The sequence below is a fragment of the Muscardinus avellanarius genome (assembly GCF_963383645.1).
Source record: "Muscardinus avellanarius genome assembly, chromosome: 16".
NCBI lineage: Eukaryota > Metazoa > Chordata > Mammalia > Rodentia > Gliridae > Muscardinus > Muscardinus avellanarius.
This window is the reverse complement of record NC_137802.1, coordinates 15668652-15685664: the sequence shown is the minus strand read 5'-3', so window position 1 is coordinate 15685664 and position 17013 is coordinate 15668652. Positions and strand designations below refer to the sequence as shown.

General features: G+C 46.9%; 1 protein-coding gene and 1 long non-coding RNA gene across 2 annotated transcripts in view; both read left to right on the top strand.

The window, feature by feature from the left end:
* The window catches only part of LOC308275117, a 562357-nt gene that overhangs the window by 328514 nt on the left and 216830 nt on the right, over positions 1-17013 (top strand). The window lies entirely within an intron of this gene.
* DNAH2 (dynein axonemal heavy chain 2) overlaps positions 1-17013 on the top strand; it is a gene marked incomplete at both ends in the record, with an annotated part of 149928 nt that overhangs the window by 72364 nt on the left and 60551 nt on the right. Inside the window, 11 exons of the mRNA XM_080712978.1 lie at positions 2347-2508; positions 2594-2697; positions 6545-6701; positions 6854-6936; positions 7044-7224; positions 8028-8166; positions 10648-10865; positions 11381-11482; positions 15490-15615; positions 15865-15975; positions 16316-16504. Coding sequence (XP_080569104.1) covers positions 2347-2508; positions 2594-2697; positions 6545-6701; positions 6854-6936; positions 7044-7224; positions 8028-8166; positions 10648-10865; positions 11381-11482; positions 15490-15615; positions 15865-15975; positions 16316-16504 — 1572 coding nt within the window. The remainder of the gene's footprint in view (positions 1-2346; positions 2509-2593; positions 2698-6544; positions 6702-6853; positions 6937-7043; positions 7225-8027; positions 8167-10647; positions 10866-11380; positions 11483-15489; positions 15616-15864; positions 15976-16315; positions 16505-17013) is intronic.

Below are 17013 nucleotides of genomic sequence, written 5' to 3'. Positions count from 1 at the left end.
CAAGACCTTGTTTCAAAGCAAAACAAGCAAAAAGCTAGGGTATAGGGCTTGGAGGTAGGATGCCTCTGGGTTCAGTCCCTAGTAACACACACACACACACACACACACACACACACACACACACACACACACTGAATAACTCAGTGGCATTTAAAACTGTCACACTGTGGTACAGCCATTACTTCTGTTGCATTCCAAAACATTTTGTTACCCCAAAAGGAGATTGTATACCAATTAGCAGTCGCTCCCCAGGCCCTCTCCCCAGCCCCTGTCCATTACTAATCTACTGTCCACATATGTGGATTTGCCCATGCTGAACATTGCATACAAATGGAACCATATAATTGTGGCCTTTGGTCTCTTGATTTCTTTCACTTAGTATCATTTTTTAAACACCCCCGCCACCCCACCCCACCCCGGCACTAGAGATCAAACTCTGAGCCTCACTCCTGCCAGGCATGTACGCTACCACTGAGCTATTTCCCCAGCCCCAGAACAGTATCTTAGCCGGGTGTGGTGGCGCACGCTTGTAATCCCAACATTCAGGAGGCTGAGACCAGAGGATCACAGTTCATGGCCAGCCTCAGCTACTGAGAGGGGCTCTTTGCAACTCAGTGAGACCCTGTTTCAAAATGAAGAATAAAAAATAGGGCTGGAGGTGTAGCTCGGAGGTCGAATGCCCCCTGGGTTCCATCCCCAGTACCACACACACACACACACACAAAAAAAAAAAAAAAAAAAAAAAAAAACCCATAAAAAATTCTTTTGTTGGTGTATTCTAATTATACATCATAGTGAGATTCAAAGTGATACATAAACTTGTGTACACATCACACCCTCACCCTCCCCATACACATTAGTGAGATTGCTGGGGGTAGCTTCATGCATGGACATAACCTTATCTGAACTGTTCCCTTCCTCAGCACTCATTTCCCCCTCCCCACCTGCCTCTCCCAAGCCCCTACCCACTCCTCTATGAGTTTCTTTCCTCATATGACTGAAGTGGCGTTTGTTTTCGATTTTTGTTATGGCTTTCACAGTGTAGAGAAAACAGGACCCCTGACTTTCTGAGACTGGCTGATTTCACTTAGCATATATCCTCTAGTTCCATCCATTTTCCTAGCATAGTATCTTCAAGATTCACCCACCTTTAGCACATATCTCTACTTTATTCCTCTCTGTGTGTGTGTGTGTGTGTGTGTGTGTGTGTGTGTGTGTGTGTGTGTTTTGCTGGGGATTGAACCCAGGGGCATTCTACCTCTGAGCTACACACCCAGCCTGATTTTTTATTTATTTTTTATTTTATTTTATTTTATTTTTGCAGTACTGGGGACTGGACCCAGGTGCATTCTACCTCTGAGCTACACCTCCAGCCCTATTTTTTATTCTTTTATTTTCAAACAGGGTCTCACTGAGTTGCAGAGGGCCTCACTAAGTAGCTGAGGCTGGCTGTGAACCCGGATCCTCCTGTCTCAGCCTCCCAAATGCTGGGATTACAAGAGTGCGCCACCATGCCCAGCTTTATTCTTTATTTCTGAAACAGGGTCTCACTGAGCTGCGGAGGGAGGGCCTCACTTAAGTAGCTGAGGCTGGCTGCAAACCGGGATCCTCCTGTCTCAGCCTCCCAAGTCCTGGGATTACAAGCCTGCGCCCCCATGCCTGGCTACTTCATTTCTTTTTGTGGCTAAATGATATTCCATTATTTGTTTTTACACGTTTTATTCGTCCATTCACCCGTTGATGGGCATCGGGTGGGTCCGTCTTTCAGCCATCGTGAGTGGGGCTCCCACGAGCACGCGTGAAGTTGTATTTGTTTGACCACCTGTTCCCAATTCCTGCGGGTGCGAACCTAGCCACAGAATTGCTGGATCACATGGTGACTCTATGTTTGGGTTTTTGAGGCGCTGCCAAGCTATTTTCCAGAGCAGCTGCACCGTCTTCTATCCCCACCAGCATTGTAAGAGCGTTCCTATTTTCTCTCCGTATCCTTGCCAACACTTATCTCCCTTTTTAAAATTTTCCTTTGGTTCTAGCCATCCTAGCGGGAGTGAAGTGGTATCTCACTGAGCTTTCCATTTGCATTTCCCCAGTGATTAATGATGTCAGGGTCTTTTCCTGTGCTTATCATGTGATGAGCCCTTGAGACAAGAGAGTGAGTGTGTGTGTGTGTGTGTGTGTGTGTGTGTGTGTGTGTGTGTGGTGGGGGGTGAGCCCAGGAGGCAGCGCTGTCACCTAAAGGGACAAGCTCTGCAGATGAGGGGGGCAGAGGACCCGAGTGACCGTGGGGAGCGGGAGGGCAGGCGCCCCTGTGCCTAGCGACTCTTCCTTCCCTCCACCCGCCCATAGGAGCTGGACGCACTCCAGCAGGTGTGGGAGATCACTCGAGACTGGGAGGAGAACTGGAGCCAGTGGAAGACGGGCCGCTTCCTGACCCTGCAGACTGAGGCCATGGAGACCATGGCCCATGGGTTGTTCCGCCGCCTCACCAGGCTAGCCAAAGAGTACAAGGTGTGGAGACGGACGGGAGGCTGCAGAGGAGCTGAGGGAGGAAGGGAGGCCCGCGGGTCTTCTGATGCCCCCTGCTTTTGTTCAGGATCGAAACTGGGAAATTATTGAAACCACTCGCTCCAAAATAGAGCAGTTCAAGAGGACCATGCCTCTGATCTCAGACCTGCGCAACCCGGCCCTCAGGGAGAGGTGAGCCGGCCCTGCGCCCCATGCACACCCCTCCAGGGCCCAACCTCCACTCCTTCCCTCTCTCTCCCCGCACGTGCCTCATTTTTCCCTTGAAAATTTTATTTTTAATTTTTGTTTGTTTATTCATTTATTAATTTTTTTGGCATGCTGGGGGTGGAACCCAGGGACTTGTGCGTGTTAAGCAAGCACTCTACCACTAGCAACACACCAGCGGTACCCCAGATCCCACATTTATTTATTTATTTATTTATTTATTTATTTATTTATTTATTTATTTATTTGCAGTACTGGAGATGGAACCCAGGAGTATTCTATCTCTGAGCAACACTCCCCGCCTGATTTTTTTTTTTTTTTTCCGGGTCTGGGAGTGGAACCCAGTGACATTTGACCTCTGAGCTACACTCTCTGCCCTATTTTTAATTCTTTATTTTAAAACAGGGTCTCACTGTGTTGCAGAGGGCCTCACTAAGAAGCTGAGGCTGTCAGCAAACCGCGCTACTCTGGTCTCAGCCTCCTAAATGCTGGGATTACAAGTGTGCGCCACCATGCCTGGCTCCAATTTTTTATTCTTTATTTTGAAACAAGGTCTCACTGAATTGCAAAGGGCCTCACTAAGTAGCTGAGGCTGTTTGCAAACTGCGGATCGTCCTGTCTCAGCCTCTCAGATGCTGGGATTACAAGCGTGCGCCACCATACTCAGCTCACGTTTGTTTGTTTGTTTGTTTGTTTGTTTGTTTGTTTGTTTTGCGGGTCTAGGGATAGAACCCAGGGGCATTCAACCTCCAAGCTACACCCCATGCCCTATTTTTTTTTTATTTTTTTTTTTGAAACAGGGTCTCACTAAGTTGCGAAAGCGTCACTAAGTAGCTGAGGCTGTCTGTGAACCCTAGTCCTCTGGTCTCAGCCTCCTGAATCCTGGGATTACAAGTATGCACCACCACTCCCAGCTCATATTTATTTATTTATTTATTTATTTATTTATTTATTTTTGTGTTACTGGGGGTGGAACCTAGGGGCTTTTCTACCTTTGGGCTATACTCCCAGACGCATATTTTATTTGGAAACAGGGTCTCACTAAGTTGCTGAGAGCCTCACTAAGTAGCTGAGGCTGGCTTTGATCCTCCTGTCTCAGCCTCCCAAGCTTTGGGATTACAAGTGTGAGCCACCACGCCCAGCTATTTATAATTTAATTAAAAATGCTTTTTGTGGGACAAGGTGTGATGGTGAGGCCCTTTGCAACTCAGTGAGACCTTGTTTAAAAAAAAAATACTTTTTGTGGCACTGGGGGTTGAGCTCAGAGGTGTTCTACCACTGAGTTATACCTCCAGCCCTTTTTAAATTAATTAAGTCTTTAGTCTTTTTTATTTTTTGTATTTATTTATTTATTTGGGTCTGGTGATGGAACCCAGGGGCATTCGATCTCCGATCTACACCTCCTGCCCTATTTTTATTCTTTGTTTTTCGTTACTGGGACGAAACCCAGGGACATTCTATTTCCTAGTGATACTCCCAGCCCCTATTTTTTATTCTTTGTTTTTTTTGTTTGTTTGTTTGGTGGTACTGGGGGTAGAACCCAGAGGCTTTCTACCTTCAGGCTATACTCCCAGACCTATTTTCTATTTTATTTGGAAACAGGGTCTCACTAAGTTGCTGAGAGCCTCACTAAGTAGCTGAGGCTGGCTTCGAACCTGTGCGATCCTCCTGTCTCAGCCTCCCAAGCGCGGGAATTACAAGCGTGCGCCACCACGCCTGGCTTTATTCTTTGTTTTGAAAGAGGGTCTCACTAAGTAGCTGAGACTGGCTGGGAACCTGTGATCCTCCTGTCTCAGCCTCCCAAGCGTGGGGATTACAAGCGTGCGCCACCATGCCTAGCTCATGCTTTTTTTAAATTGACAAAATATGTACTTTTATAGTGTACAATATAATGTTTTGATATATGTACATTGTGGAATAGCTAAATTGAGCTAATATATACATTACCTCACATACTTATTTTTGTATGTATCATGAAAACATTTTATTTTATTTATTTATTTTATTTTATTTTTTGGTGCTACTGGGGTTCCTGGAAACCCTTCTACCTCTGGTTACACTCCCAGACCTATTTTTATATTTTTTTAATTTGAAAACAGGATCTCTTAAGCCAGCGCGGCTGGCTTTGAACCTGCATAATACTCCTGTTTCTGCCTCCCAAGCGCGGGGATTACAAGCGTGCACCACCACGCCCTGCTCATGAGAACATTTTAAATCTACTCTTAGCCAGGCATGATGGTGCACGGTCGTAATCCCAGCATTTGGGAGGCTGAGACAGGAGGATCAGAGTTTGCGGACAGCCTCAGCTATTTAGTGAGGCCTTTCGCAACTCAATTAGACCCTGTTTCAAAATAAAAAATGGGACTGGGGGTGTAGCTCAGAGGTAGAATGCCCCTGAGGTCCATCCCCAGTATCGCAAAAAAAAATAAATAAATAAATAAATAAAAAATAAAAGTAGGGCTAGGGATGTGGCATGGAGGTAGAGTGCCCCTGAGTTCCACCCCCAATACTGCAAAAATAAATAATAAATAAATAAATATCAACTCTGAGTGATTTCCCAACATACAATGCATTGTTGTTAATTGTAGTCATAGTTTTGTGCACTAGATCTCTTAAACTTATTTCTCTGCCTAACTTAAATCTCGTTCCCGTTGACTACATCTCTCTACGCTCCTCCCTCCCCCAGTCCCTGGAAAACACCATTCTACTCTTTGCTTTTGTGAGTTTGGCCTTTTTAAGATTGTACATATACGTGAGCCCCTCCAATATTGCCTTCCTGTGCCAGGCTTATTTCACGTAACATAAAGTCCTCCAGGTTTATCTGAGTTGCTGCAAATGATAAGATTTCCTATTTCTTTTGAGTTTGGAATAGACTGCACATTTTAAAAATCCATCCATTGGTTGTAGGATATTCAGGTTGATTCTTTCCACTTAGGAGAAAACAATTTTACTTCCACACTGTCTTCAGGGCAGTGTTTCTGACAGTGCTTTGGCCTCAAGGATTACATGGTTAAGTCCATTCTAGGCCCTTTATTTGCTTAAATTCTTTAATATTCCTGAGCCTCAGTTTCCTCATCTATCAATGAAATAATGATACTTCCTGATGTGTGGAGCAGCTGTGAGAATATCTTTCTTTTTTCCTTTACTTTTTTATGTCTTCATTTTTGTGGTACTGGGAAGGGAACCCAGGGGCATTCTACCTCCAGGCTACAACCGCCCCAGCCCTATTTTATTGATTTATTTTTCTTTGGAAACAGGGTCCCTCTAAGTTGCTGACAGCCTCACTAAGTGGCTGAGGCCGGCTTCAAACCTGGGATCCTCCTGTCTCAGCCTCCCAAGTGCTGGGATTACAGGCGTGTGCCACCTCGCCCAGCCAGCTGTGAGCATTAAACGTGATGTTTTGTGTCAAACACTTAGCCTAGCACGCGATCCATGGTAAACCTGCAGGAAGTTATTAAGTGTTTTTTATGCCCACCTACCTTAGCTCCCTTGCCAGGGAATTGGCCCCTGGAGGGTGACATGTCAGTTTTTGTATCCCCCCCAGGGAGCCCAAGATTGCACCTCAGAGCCTATTTAGTAAAATCGGTCGAATCATGAATTAGTAAATACCCAGAATCACAATGTCCCAATGGAAAGAAGCACAGGGAGTGACTTTTATTTTTCCCCATGGTGCTGAGGGTGGAGCTCAGGGTCTCACCTGTAATGGGCAAGTGCTGGGTCATTGTGTCCTCGGCCCCACAGCCCTGGGGAGGATGGTGACACTCTCCATAGGTCTCCTGTCTGGTCTGATTGGATCTCCTGCTCCTGACTGCAGGCATTGGGACCAGGTCAGGGATGAGGTCCAACGGGAGTTTGATCAGGAATCCGAAAGCTTCACGTTGGAGCAGATAGTGGCTCTTGGAATGGACCAGCATGTGGAGAAAATTGGGGAGATCTCTGCCTCAGCAACCAAAGAGCTGGCCATAGAAGTGGTATGATCCAACCCTCGCCCATCTCTTCCCACTTCCTGAGCCTCCTGGAAGAGGGGCTTTCAGCTTTCCCTTGCCCGAGGGCTCTGCCCAGCTACTCCTCCTCTTTGGGGACTAGACACCCGATTACTCTGCCCCCCAATTTCTCTTCACAGGCATTACAAAACATTGCCAAGACCTGGGACATGACTCAGCTAGACATAGTTCCCTACAAGGACAAGGGCCATCACCGGCTCAGGTAGAGGGGGGCCAGGGCTCCAAGAGAGGGGAGGGCCTGGGCTGCAGGGTAGGGACCAAGGTTTAGCAGATGGGCATGGACTGAGACTTTGACCCTTGGTGCCACAGAGGTACCGAAGAAATATTCCAGGCACTGGAAGATAATCAGGTCGCCCTGTCAACCATGAAGGCATCGCGTTTTGTCAAGGCCTTTGAGAAGGATGTGGACCACTGGGAACGTTGTCTCTCCCTCATTTTGGAGGTTATTGAGATGGTGCTCACAGTACAGCGTCAGTGGATGTACCTGGAGGTGAGGCGGAGGTCCCTGAGCTCTTCCTACATCCTGCTTGTAATTCTCCGTGTGCTCAGGGCTGGCTGTGTGCCCTGTTGTCAGCCTCGTCTCCCCACCTTTCAAGTCACTCTTCGTCCAGGATCCAGCAGCCTGACCCTTAGTTATTACCTCCACCTAGATCCCTCCCTGACAGGCCTTTGCTCTTCCCTGATTCTCATCCCATTGTTCTTCTTGGACCCGACTACCTGATATGCCGATCCCAACTTTCTTTCCAGATTACACATAGATTCCCAAAATTGGTGATATTGCTCCCTTCAGAGGGACGATGCTGGGATGGTCCAGGGGTAGTAGCCTCCGGAGCAATTGAGAGGGTGTTGAATAAAATGAGGAGGTGACGAGCCATTATTTTCAAAAAAGGTGGTGGTAAGCCAGTAGGTTTTGGGAATCTGAAACTTGGACTTCTGTCGGACGTGGTGGCTCACGCTTGTAATCCCAGCATTTGGGAGGGTGAGACAGGAAGGATCGCAGTTCGAGGACAGCCTTAGCTGCTTAGTGAGGCTCTTTGCAACTCATTGAGACCCTGTTTCAAAATAAAGAATAAAAAACAGGGCTGGGGTGTAGCTTGGAGATAGAATGCCCCTGGGTTCCATCCCTAGTACTGCAAAAAAAAAAAAAAAAAAGATAAAACTTGCACGTGTTGCCTGTTGGTTTTCTGTGTTCTATCTCTTCTGCTCAGTCGTCACCCTTGGTCTGAGAACAGGGAGCAGAGGTTAGAGAACTGGTGGGAAACAGCCTCTCACCCCAATTCTGTGGCCCCTTAGAATATCTTCCTGGGAGAGGACATCCGCAAGCAGCTGCCCAATGAATCAGCCTTATTTGACCAGGTCAACAACAACTGGAAAGCCATCATGGACCGGATGGACAAGGACAGCAACGCCCTCCGGAGCACCCACTACCCAGGTCAGAGCCCGCGGCCTCCTCCCCAGACACAGACACAGCTGGCTTTAGCTATACGTCAGGTCAGGCCCACACGCTTCATCTGTAGAAAGACTGACTTTGCACCTGCCGTTACAACACCTCCCATCACTGTGGCCTGCTCCAAGCCGTCAATAATAGCCGAGTAAATTACGTGCAACAAGTCCGTGAAGGGAGCGTAGAGTGGCTAAGAGCAGGATGGACGGCGGGACAGCCACGGGTTCAAAGGCTGCCTTAGCGATCTCACGGGCAGCCTGCTTCCTCCAGACCATCTGTAGCAGGGAGGTTATGAGAGCTGTTTGGCCAGGTGTCGGGAAGGATTATAAAGGAGTATGTGACAGTAGCGTCTGGCACAGTGTCTGGTAGTGCCCCAACTGAGGAGCAATTTTCTCCAGCTGGTCTATTCAGTGAGATGATGTGGGTTAAATGAAACGGCACAAATAAGATACTGATGATGTTCGGTGGCACACAGGAAGTCCTCCTATTAGCCACTGACTGGAGGAGCTTACCAGATTAGTCTTTACCGTGGAGTCTTGACAAGTGTGGGGGTGGGGTAGGGAATGGGGAAGAAAGGGCTGGGGGGAGATGCACACTCAGTGAGGCCCGGCTGACTGCGGGTAGATTAGATCAAGAATCACGGTGTCAGGGTTGGCAGCGAACACACAGAATGATGGGTGTCCTGAGAGGACGAGTTCCAGATGGGGGATGGAGGATGTTTTATTTTGCCTAGGACTAGTCTACAAATTCTTCATCTCCCAAAGAACCTTGAGTGTACATATCCAAAAATTAATTTTAGCTGGGCGTAGTGGTGCACGCTTATAATCCCAGCACTTCAGAGTCTGAGATAGGAGGATCGCAGGTTCAAAGCCAGCCTCAGCTATTTAGTGAGGCCCTTCGCAACTTAGTGAGACCCTGTTTCAAAAATAAAGAATAAAAAATAGGCCTGGGGGCTTAGCTTGGAGGTAGACTGCCCCTGGGTTCAATCTCTAGTACCACACACACACAAAAGAAAATTTTAATTATCTTGATTAGGTGTTGCCAGGCACAGAGACACACGTGTGTAATCCTAGTACTTGGGAGGTTGAGGCAGGAGGAGCGCAGGTACAAGACCAGCCTCAACAGCTTGGCAAAGTCCCATCCACTGATCACATGCAGCTTAGTAAGACTCTCACCATTCTAGTGAGACCCAGTTTCAAAATAAAAAGGGCTTGAGATATAGCTCAGAGGTGAATGTTCTTGGGTTCAATACCCAGCACCACACACACGAAAGGTTATTCTGATAAAATGAAAGTAAGTCAACAACATGCAAAGTTGAGTGACAGCAACTGAAACTATTTTTTTTTCTTTTTTAGTGGTACTGGGTATTAAATCCAAGGCCATTCTACCTCTGAGCTACGCCCCCAGCCCTATTTTATTTTTTATTTGGAAACAGGCTCTCGCTAAGTTTCTGAGGCTGGCCTTGAACCTGTGATCCTCCTGTCTCAGCCTTCCAAGTTCTGGGGTTACAAGTGTGCCCCATCACTCCCAGCCAACTGAAGCTACTTGAGATAATTAACAGGATATTTTGGAATGATTTATAAGGAATACACAGAACAGATCCCTGCGATCTCCAGGGCCCAGTCAGGCGTCTCTCGAGGACGCCGGCGGCCTGTCCACACTGTACAGGGGTCCGTATTTGAGGCGCCTCAGGGCTCACACTCCTGACCATCCGAGCCTTCTTCAGAAGACTAGGAGCCAGGGAGACAAGGGAGAAAACAGTGAAGACCTAAGGGATCAGGATGTAGGCTGGGGGGAAGCTGAGATTACCAGGGACCTACACATGTGAGTACATTGTGCTGAATATCTTGACTTGCTCTCTGAGATGGATCTCTTTGGCATTTTACAGAAAAAGAGGCCAAAAGTCAATGAGGTTAATTAATTAACATGCTAGCTAGTAGAGGGGTGGTCTCCTACCTCCCGGGCTAGGGGCCTTTTTACTGTGTCCTGAGGGATGCTCCCCAACCCAGTGGCTACAGTCGGCGTTCCTCAGGCACATGTGATATGTCTCTAAGTCTAATCATTTAACTTGTTGGGTTATGTAAATGGAAAAAACTATTTTTCAGGAGCTCTTAGGATGCCTCACAGGGCTCCACGTTCTTAGGTGGAATGGGACTGCGGTTCCCAAGGCTGATGGGGGAGGTGTTAAATGGGGGAGGTGGTTAAATGAGTGAAATCACATATGTTGCAGAATGAATGTATAAACTATAGCAGGCATAGTAGAGTGTAATGAGTACTTAATAGCAAAGTAGTTAGGAAGATGGGAGACGCATGATGGGAAGGTTGGGGATATTTCTCTGCTTCCAAGAAACTCTTTTGACACTCTAAGATGGCATTCAAGAGCTGGCAAAGTGAGTGAGTTGGGGACTCCAGCTATGCTAGGGCAGTGTGGAGAGGTCACCAAATGCCATCTGTTGCCCTTTCCCCCAGGCCTCCTGGACACCTTGACAGAAATGAACATGATCCTGGAGGACATTCAGAAGTCTTTGGATATGTATTTAGAGACCAAGCGCCACATTTTCCCCCGCTTCTACTTCTTGTCCAATGATGACCTGCTGGAGATTCTGGGCCAGTCCCGCAACCCGGAGGCTGTGCAGCCACACCTCAAAAAGTGCTTTGACAACATTAAACTGCTGAGAATCCAGAAGGTCAATAGAGTCGCCATGATAGGATGGAGGGAAGGGAAGGGATGATAATATCGAGGTACCCAAGGTTTTGAGGGGGTGCCGGGCATAGTTTCATAGGCCTATAATCCCAGGAGGCTGAGACAGGAGGATCTCAAGTTTGAGGCCAGCTTCAGCAACATAGCGAGGCCTTCAACAACTTAGCAAGACCCTGTTTCAAAATAAAAAATGGAATAGGGCAGAGGATGTAGCTTGAAGGTAGAATGCCCCTGAGTTCAATCCCCCATACCACAAAAGAAAAAGAATGAGAAAGAAAAGAAAGAGGAGGAAAAAAAATGTTTTGGAAGGGACCATGCCCTCCCAACAGGAGGTTGATATTTATTAATGATGCCACTTTGTTGCAGGATAGAGCATTTTAGAACTCGTAGTATTGAGAGGAGGGGAGAGGGGAAAAAAATTATCTTCCAAAGGCCCAAACACCTCTAAGCTGATACCCAAAGTATGCAGGCCAGTTCATTAATAGCTTCTCTGTTCTACAGATTGGGGGGCCCAGCAGCAAATGGGAAGCTGTGGGCATGTTCTCGGGTGATGGAGAGTACGTCGATTTCCTGCACCCAGTACTCTTAGAGGGGCCTGTGGAGGTGAGTTGCGACAAGGACCTAAGAACCAAGCCAACTCTTGTGCCCATGAGAAAGTTTGTGCTGGGCGTGGTAGCGCACGCTTGTCATCCAGCATTTGGGAGGCTGAGACGAGAGGATCAAGAGGATCGTGGTTCGCGGACAGCCTCAGCTACTTAGTGAGGCCCTCTGCAACTCAGTGAGACCCTGTTTCAAAATAAAGAATAAAAAAAAAATAGGGTTGGGGGTGTAGCTCGAAGGTCAAATGCCCTTGGGTTCCATCCCCAGTACCACACACAACAAGAAGATAAATAAATAAATAAATAATAAATAGCCGGGTGTGGTGGCGCACGCTTGTAATCCCCGCGCTTGGGAGGCTGAGACAGGAGGATCGCGCAGGTTCGAAGCCAGCCTCAGCTACTTAGTGAGGCTCTCAGCAGCTTAGTGAGACCCTGTTTCCAAATAAAATATAAAATAGGTCTGGGAGTATAGTCTGGAGGTAGAAAGGCCCTGGATTCTAACCCCAGTGCCACCAAAAAAAAAAAATAAATAAATAATATAAAATAATAATAATAAATAAATAAATGGCTGGGGAGTATAGCTTGAAGGTAGAATGCCCTTGGGTTCAATTCCCAGTACCATACACACAAAAAAGAAGATAAATAAAAAATAAATAAATAAATAAATAAATAGTTGGGGAGTGTAGCTCAGAGATAGAATGCCCTTGGGTTCAATTCCCTGTACCCTACTTCAAAAAAAACAAAACAGGAAGTTTTCTTGGAAGTCAGGTCTGGTGGCTCGCGGCCTATAATCTCAGCACCTTGGGGGCTGAGAGAGGGGGATCACAAATCAAGGCCAGCCTGGGCGACTTAGTGAGACCCTTTTCAAATTAAAAAATAAATAGGGCGGAGAGAAAGCTGAGTGGTAGAGCTTGCTTTGCTCTGTGGGGAAAGAACTTTTCCAGGAAGGGAAGGGCCCTTAATTGCTCTTCTGTTGCTGGTCCCCTCCCACCCACCGTTTCTTTTTTTTTTTTTTTTTATTTTATTTTATTGGTGCACTGTATTCATACATCAGAGTGGGATACAAACATTTGTAGACATACATACACACATCGCCCAGTCAGCCCCCACCCGATCCCCACCCCATTCTCTCCCCATCCCTCCTTCCCATGCTTGGCTTAGTGGTTGACATCTAGTATTATAGCAATTTATCCAAAATTAAAAATGATAATCTCACATAACAGTTTCATTTGTCTGATACCAAGCGTTTGATGATTTAAAGATAGCATTTCAATATTTCTTTTTGCTTTCTTTCTTACTAGAGCATATTTTTTTCTGTTTTTTTAGGTGAAACTATCATATATTTATATATTTATTTTTCAGAAAAAAATCTATCCTAATATAGAATATGAATTCTAGATACCCAAAACGATCTTGAAAAAGAGCAAAGCTAGCAGATATATATTTTCTGATTTCAAACCATAAAAAGCTACAATAATTGAAACAGTGTAGTACTGTTCTAAAGGCAGATATATAGACCATTGGAGTTAAATACAAGCCTAGAGCTAAATTCTTCCCTATATTGTCAAGTTATTTTTGACAAGGTTTCCACGAACATTTGGTGGTGGAAATAATAATCTTTTAACTAAATATTGTTGAAAAATAATAATTACATGGAAAAGAATAAAATTGGACCTTTACCTAATCCCATATACAAGTATTAACTCAAAATAGATAAAAGACCTAAATATAAATCTTAAGACTATAAACTTTTAGGAGAAAATCTGGGTCATAAAACCTCACAACATTGAAATTGGCAGTGATTTCTCGGATATGATTTCAATGGCACAGGCAACAGAAGAATATACAAATTCCCTAAAAAATAAAAGAAAATATTGTATATCCAAAGACAATGTAAACAGAGTTAACAGTTACTAATAGAATTGGATAAAATATTTCCAAATGCTATATCTGAAGGTATATTAATATTCCAACTAGAAATCCTAAAAATTAACAACAATAAAGGCAAACAATACAACTTAGAGATAGGTAAAAGACTAACATAAATAATGAATCTCCACAGATAACCAATCTTAGTTGTCTGTTGGATGGAAACTCTTGTTTCTCTGGTTCTGGTGAGTGTTACCTATTTCTTCTTTGTAGTTAATCTCTTTGAGTATTTTCTCTAGCGCTGGTTTTGAAGACATAAATTCCTTCAGTTTCTGTTTGTCATGGAAGCTTCTTATTTCTCCATCTAATTTGATAGAAAGTTTTGCTGGATAGGAAATTTTTGGCTGGAAGTTGTTTTCTTTCAGAGTTTGGAATATGTTACTCCAAGCCCTTCTGGCTCTCATGACTTGGTTTGGGAAGTCTGGAGTGATTCTAATTGGTTTGCCTCTGAATGTCAGTTGGCCCTTTGTTTTTGTTGCCTTTAAGATTCTCTGCTTGGCTTCCACATTGGTCATTTTGACAATTATATGGCGTGGGGATCCTCTTCTCCGATCCTGTCTAAAGGGAGTTCTATAAGTTTCCTGGATCTGTGTATCAACCTCTTGCTCTATATTTGGAAAATTTTCTGCTATTACTTCCTTGAAGAGATTGTTGATCCCTTTGGTATCACTTTCTTTTCCCTCCTCTATTCCAATTATTCTTAGGTTAGCTCTCTTAAGATGGGCCCATATTTCTTCAATGTCAGATTCCTGCTGTTGGATATCTTTTTCTAGATTAGAAACTATGCATTCATTTTTGGATTGCTCATCTTCTAAGAGCGAGATTCTGTTCTCCATGTGGTCTAATCGGTTGTTTGTGCTTTGAATTGAGGCCTTTACTTCATTAATTGCATCCTTTATCTCTTTTTGGCTCTCTCTGAGTTCTTTCCGAAGCACCTCTATTATTTCTACAGTTATTTTCCTGATTTGATCTTCTAGAAATCTCTGATTTTCTGTTTTATCAGGTTCTGATGTTGTGGGGTTGTGCACATTCATTACTCCAGTGTTATTCCTCTTTCCCATGATTTCGGAGGTTTGTGCCTTCTCTGGGTTCTTCCCTTGGGTCACTATGGCTTCACTTAAGGTGCTCTGGATCTCGAGTCTGTATTATCTCAGACCCCACTACTCCTTTACTGGGTTGTATCACAGAGTCTCCGACCCAGGGAGTCGATAGAGGCTGCTTTAAACTATGGGGGGTGCCAGGTTGCACGTTCTCCTATGGTGTGATATCTCTGCCACCACCACTCCCTCACTGGGTCAAGTCCCAGGAGGCACAATACTGCGATTTCTCCTCTGTGGCCCGCAATTTGACTCACTGTTCTTGAGTACGCAGATGTAGCTGTATTGGACTCGGTGAATTCACTGCTGCTGCCGCCGCCAGTGGCAATATGGCGCCTCTGCCACGCCCTCGGCCATGAGGCTGGCGTATTTTTTCTTCTCTGGTTTTGATTTCCACTCTGAATCCCTGTAGCGTGTGCTGAGCTCAGCCACTGGGAACTTTAAATGCTGTCTGCGCCGAAAGATCCCGCCTGGCTGTTCCGCAGCGGCTCACCTGGCTTGCTGTAGCCGTCCGCTGAGTTCGCCGCTGCCGCCGGCAGTATGGCGCTGCTGCCGCGTCCTCGGGCGCGTGTGTCTCCTCTGTGGCCCTGAGTTCTGTTCTCAGTCCGCTTTCTCTCTGGAGCCTGGTGGTTTTTTTTGTTTTTCTGGTGATGGTGTTTTCTGGCTATGAAAGGCGCTCTTTTTGTGGTAATGGAGACTGGTTGTTAGCGGGACTCTTAAGCCCCGCTTTTCTCGGTCGCCATCTTCCCGGAAGTCTACAGTATGTTTCTGATCCACCCACCGTTTCTGACAGCAGTAACCTCTGCCTTGAACCTAAGCGTCCTCTGACAATCAGACGCTCCGTCTCTGCCCGCCCTCCATTTCTCTTGGCGATCCAAGCCAGACGCTGCCCCTCCCCCCACTTTTCCTCTGGGCCCTAATTCCCCTGGGGGCGCCCTGCCCCTACCTGAGTAGGCTGAGCCCTCCCTGCTCCCCTGCTCCCCAGTCCTGGCTTGGCGATGTGGAACGGTCCATGAGGGTGACCCTGCGGGACCTCCTCCGGAACTGCCGCATGGCCCTCAAGAAGTTCCTCAACAAGCGGGACAAGTGGGTGAAGGAGTGGGCCGGCCAGGTGAGCTGGGCCGGTGGAAAGGGGGAACAGGAACCCCGGCAGACTGGAGTCTCCTGGGGGGGGGGTCCTGCCCCCTTTCTGGGCTGTGGCTCTGGTATCCTGCAGGGTCCTGAGCTGAGGCTCAAGTCCCGTCCCTCAGGGCCCATTAGTCCCATTAATGGGAACCTGGTCCAGGAAGAGGCCGGAGCTCGGGAGCTGGCTGTGTGGGTGGCCGCGGGCGCCTTGCGATCAACTCCTGCGCCTGCCCAGGTGGTGATCACCTCCAGTCAGATCCAGTGGACGGCTGATGTCACCAAGTGCCTGCAGACGGCCAAGGAGCGGGGAGATAAGAAGATCCTCAAGGTCATGAAGAGGAAACAGGTGGGGCTGGCTTCCCGTGTGTGTGTGTGTGTGTGTGTGTGTGTGTGTGTGTGTGTGTGTGTGTTGGGGGGGGAACTAGGCCTGGAGTTGGACTCTCAAGAAGGCGAATAGGGTCAAAACTAGAGCCGGGCAGGCTGTGCTCAAGGTCAGAGCAGGTGCTTGTGGATGTTTGGAGATGGGAGTCCAGGGGGGAGAGTTGGGGTGGAGCGGGATCCCGTTTCCCGGCAGGTGTTGGGTGTAGGTGTCCCAGCGGGTGGGGTCAGTGGTGGGGTCAGAGGTGGTGGTAAGTCAGGCCGAGGTGTGTTCGGCCTCAGCGGTGTCCGGCTGCCTCGCTCCACAGGTGTCAATACTAAACAAGTATTCCGAAGCCATCAGGGGGAACTTGACCAAGATCATGCGGCTGAAAATCGTGGCTCTGGTGACAATAGAGATCCACGCCCGGGACGTGCTGGAAAAGCTGTACAAGAGCGGCCTGCTGGATGTCAACTCCTTTGACTGGCTCAGCCAGCTTCGGTTCTACTGGGAGAAGGTGCCGCACGGAGCAGCGCCCGCTCCCTAACCCTCAGGCTGATCCTGGTTCTCCCAATAGAACAACGTTGGAGACAAACCGTAGCACAGTGCCCTACTCCAGTTTTTTTTTTTTTTTTTTTTTTTTAATGGTGCTAGGGATTGAACCCAGGGGCATTCTAACTCCAAGCTACACCCTAGCCACCCAGGCCCTATTTTACTTTTTCTTTGGAAACAAGATCTCCTGTCTTAGCCTCCCAATTGCTGGGATTACAGGTGTGCGCCACCACCATGCCCGGCTCCTACTCCAGTTCTAACCCAGTCTCACCTAGTAGTTGTGGCAGGTGGTGCTCACTATAGACGTCACGTGACTGGGACTCTTTAGAAAGACTCCAAGCAGCTGCTGACATGGATCAGAGTGGCCATGCAGCAAGAAACCCGTTTTTTGGGGGGTGTTTGTTTGTTTGTTTGTTTGTTTTGTGGGGATTGAACCCAGAGGCATTTTACTCTTGAACTAAACCCCCAGCCCAA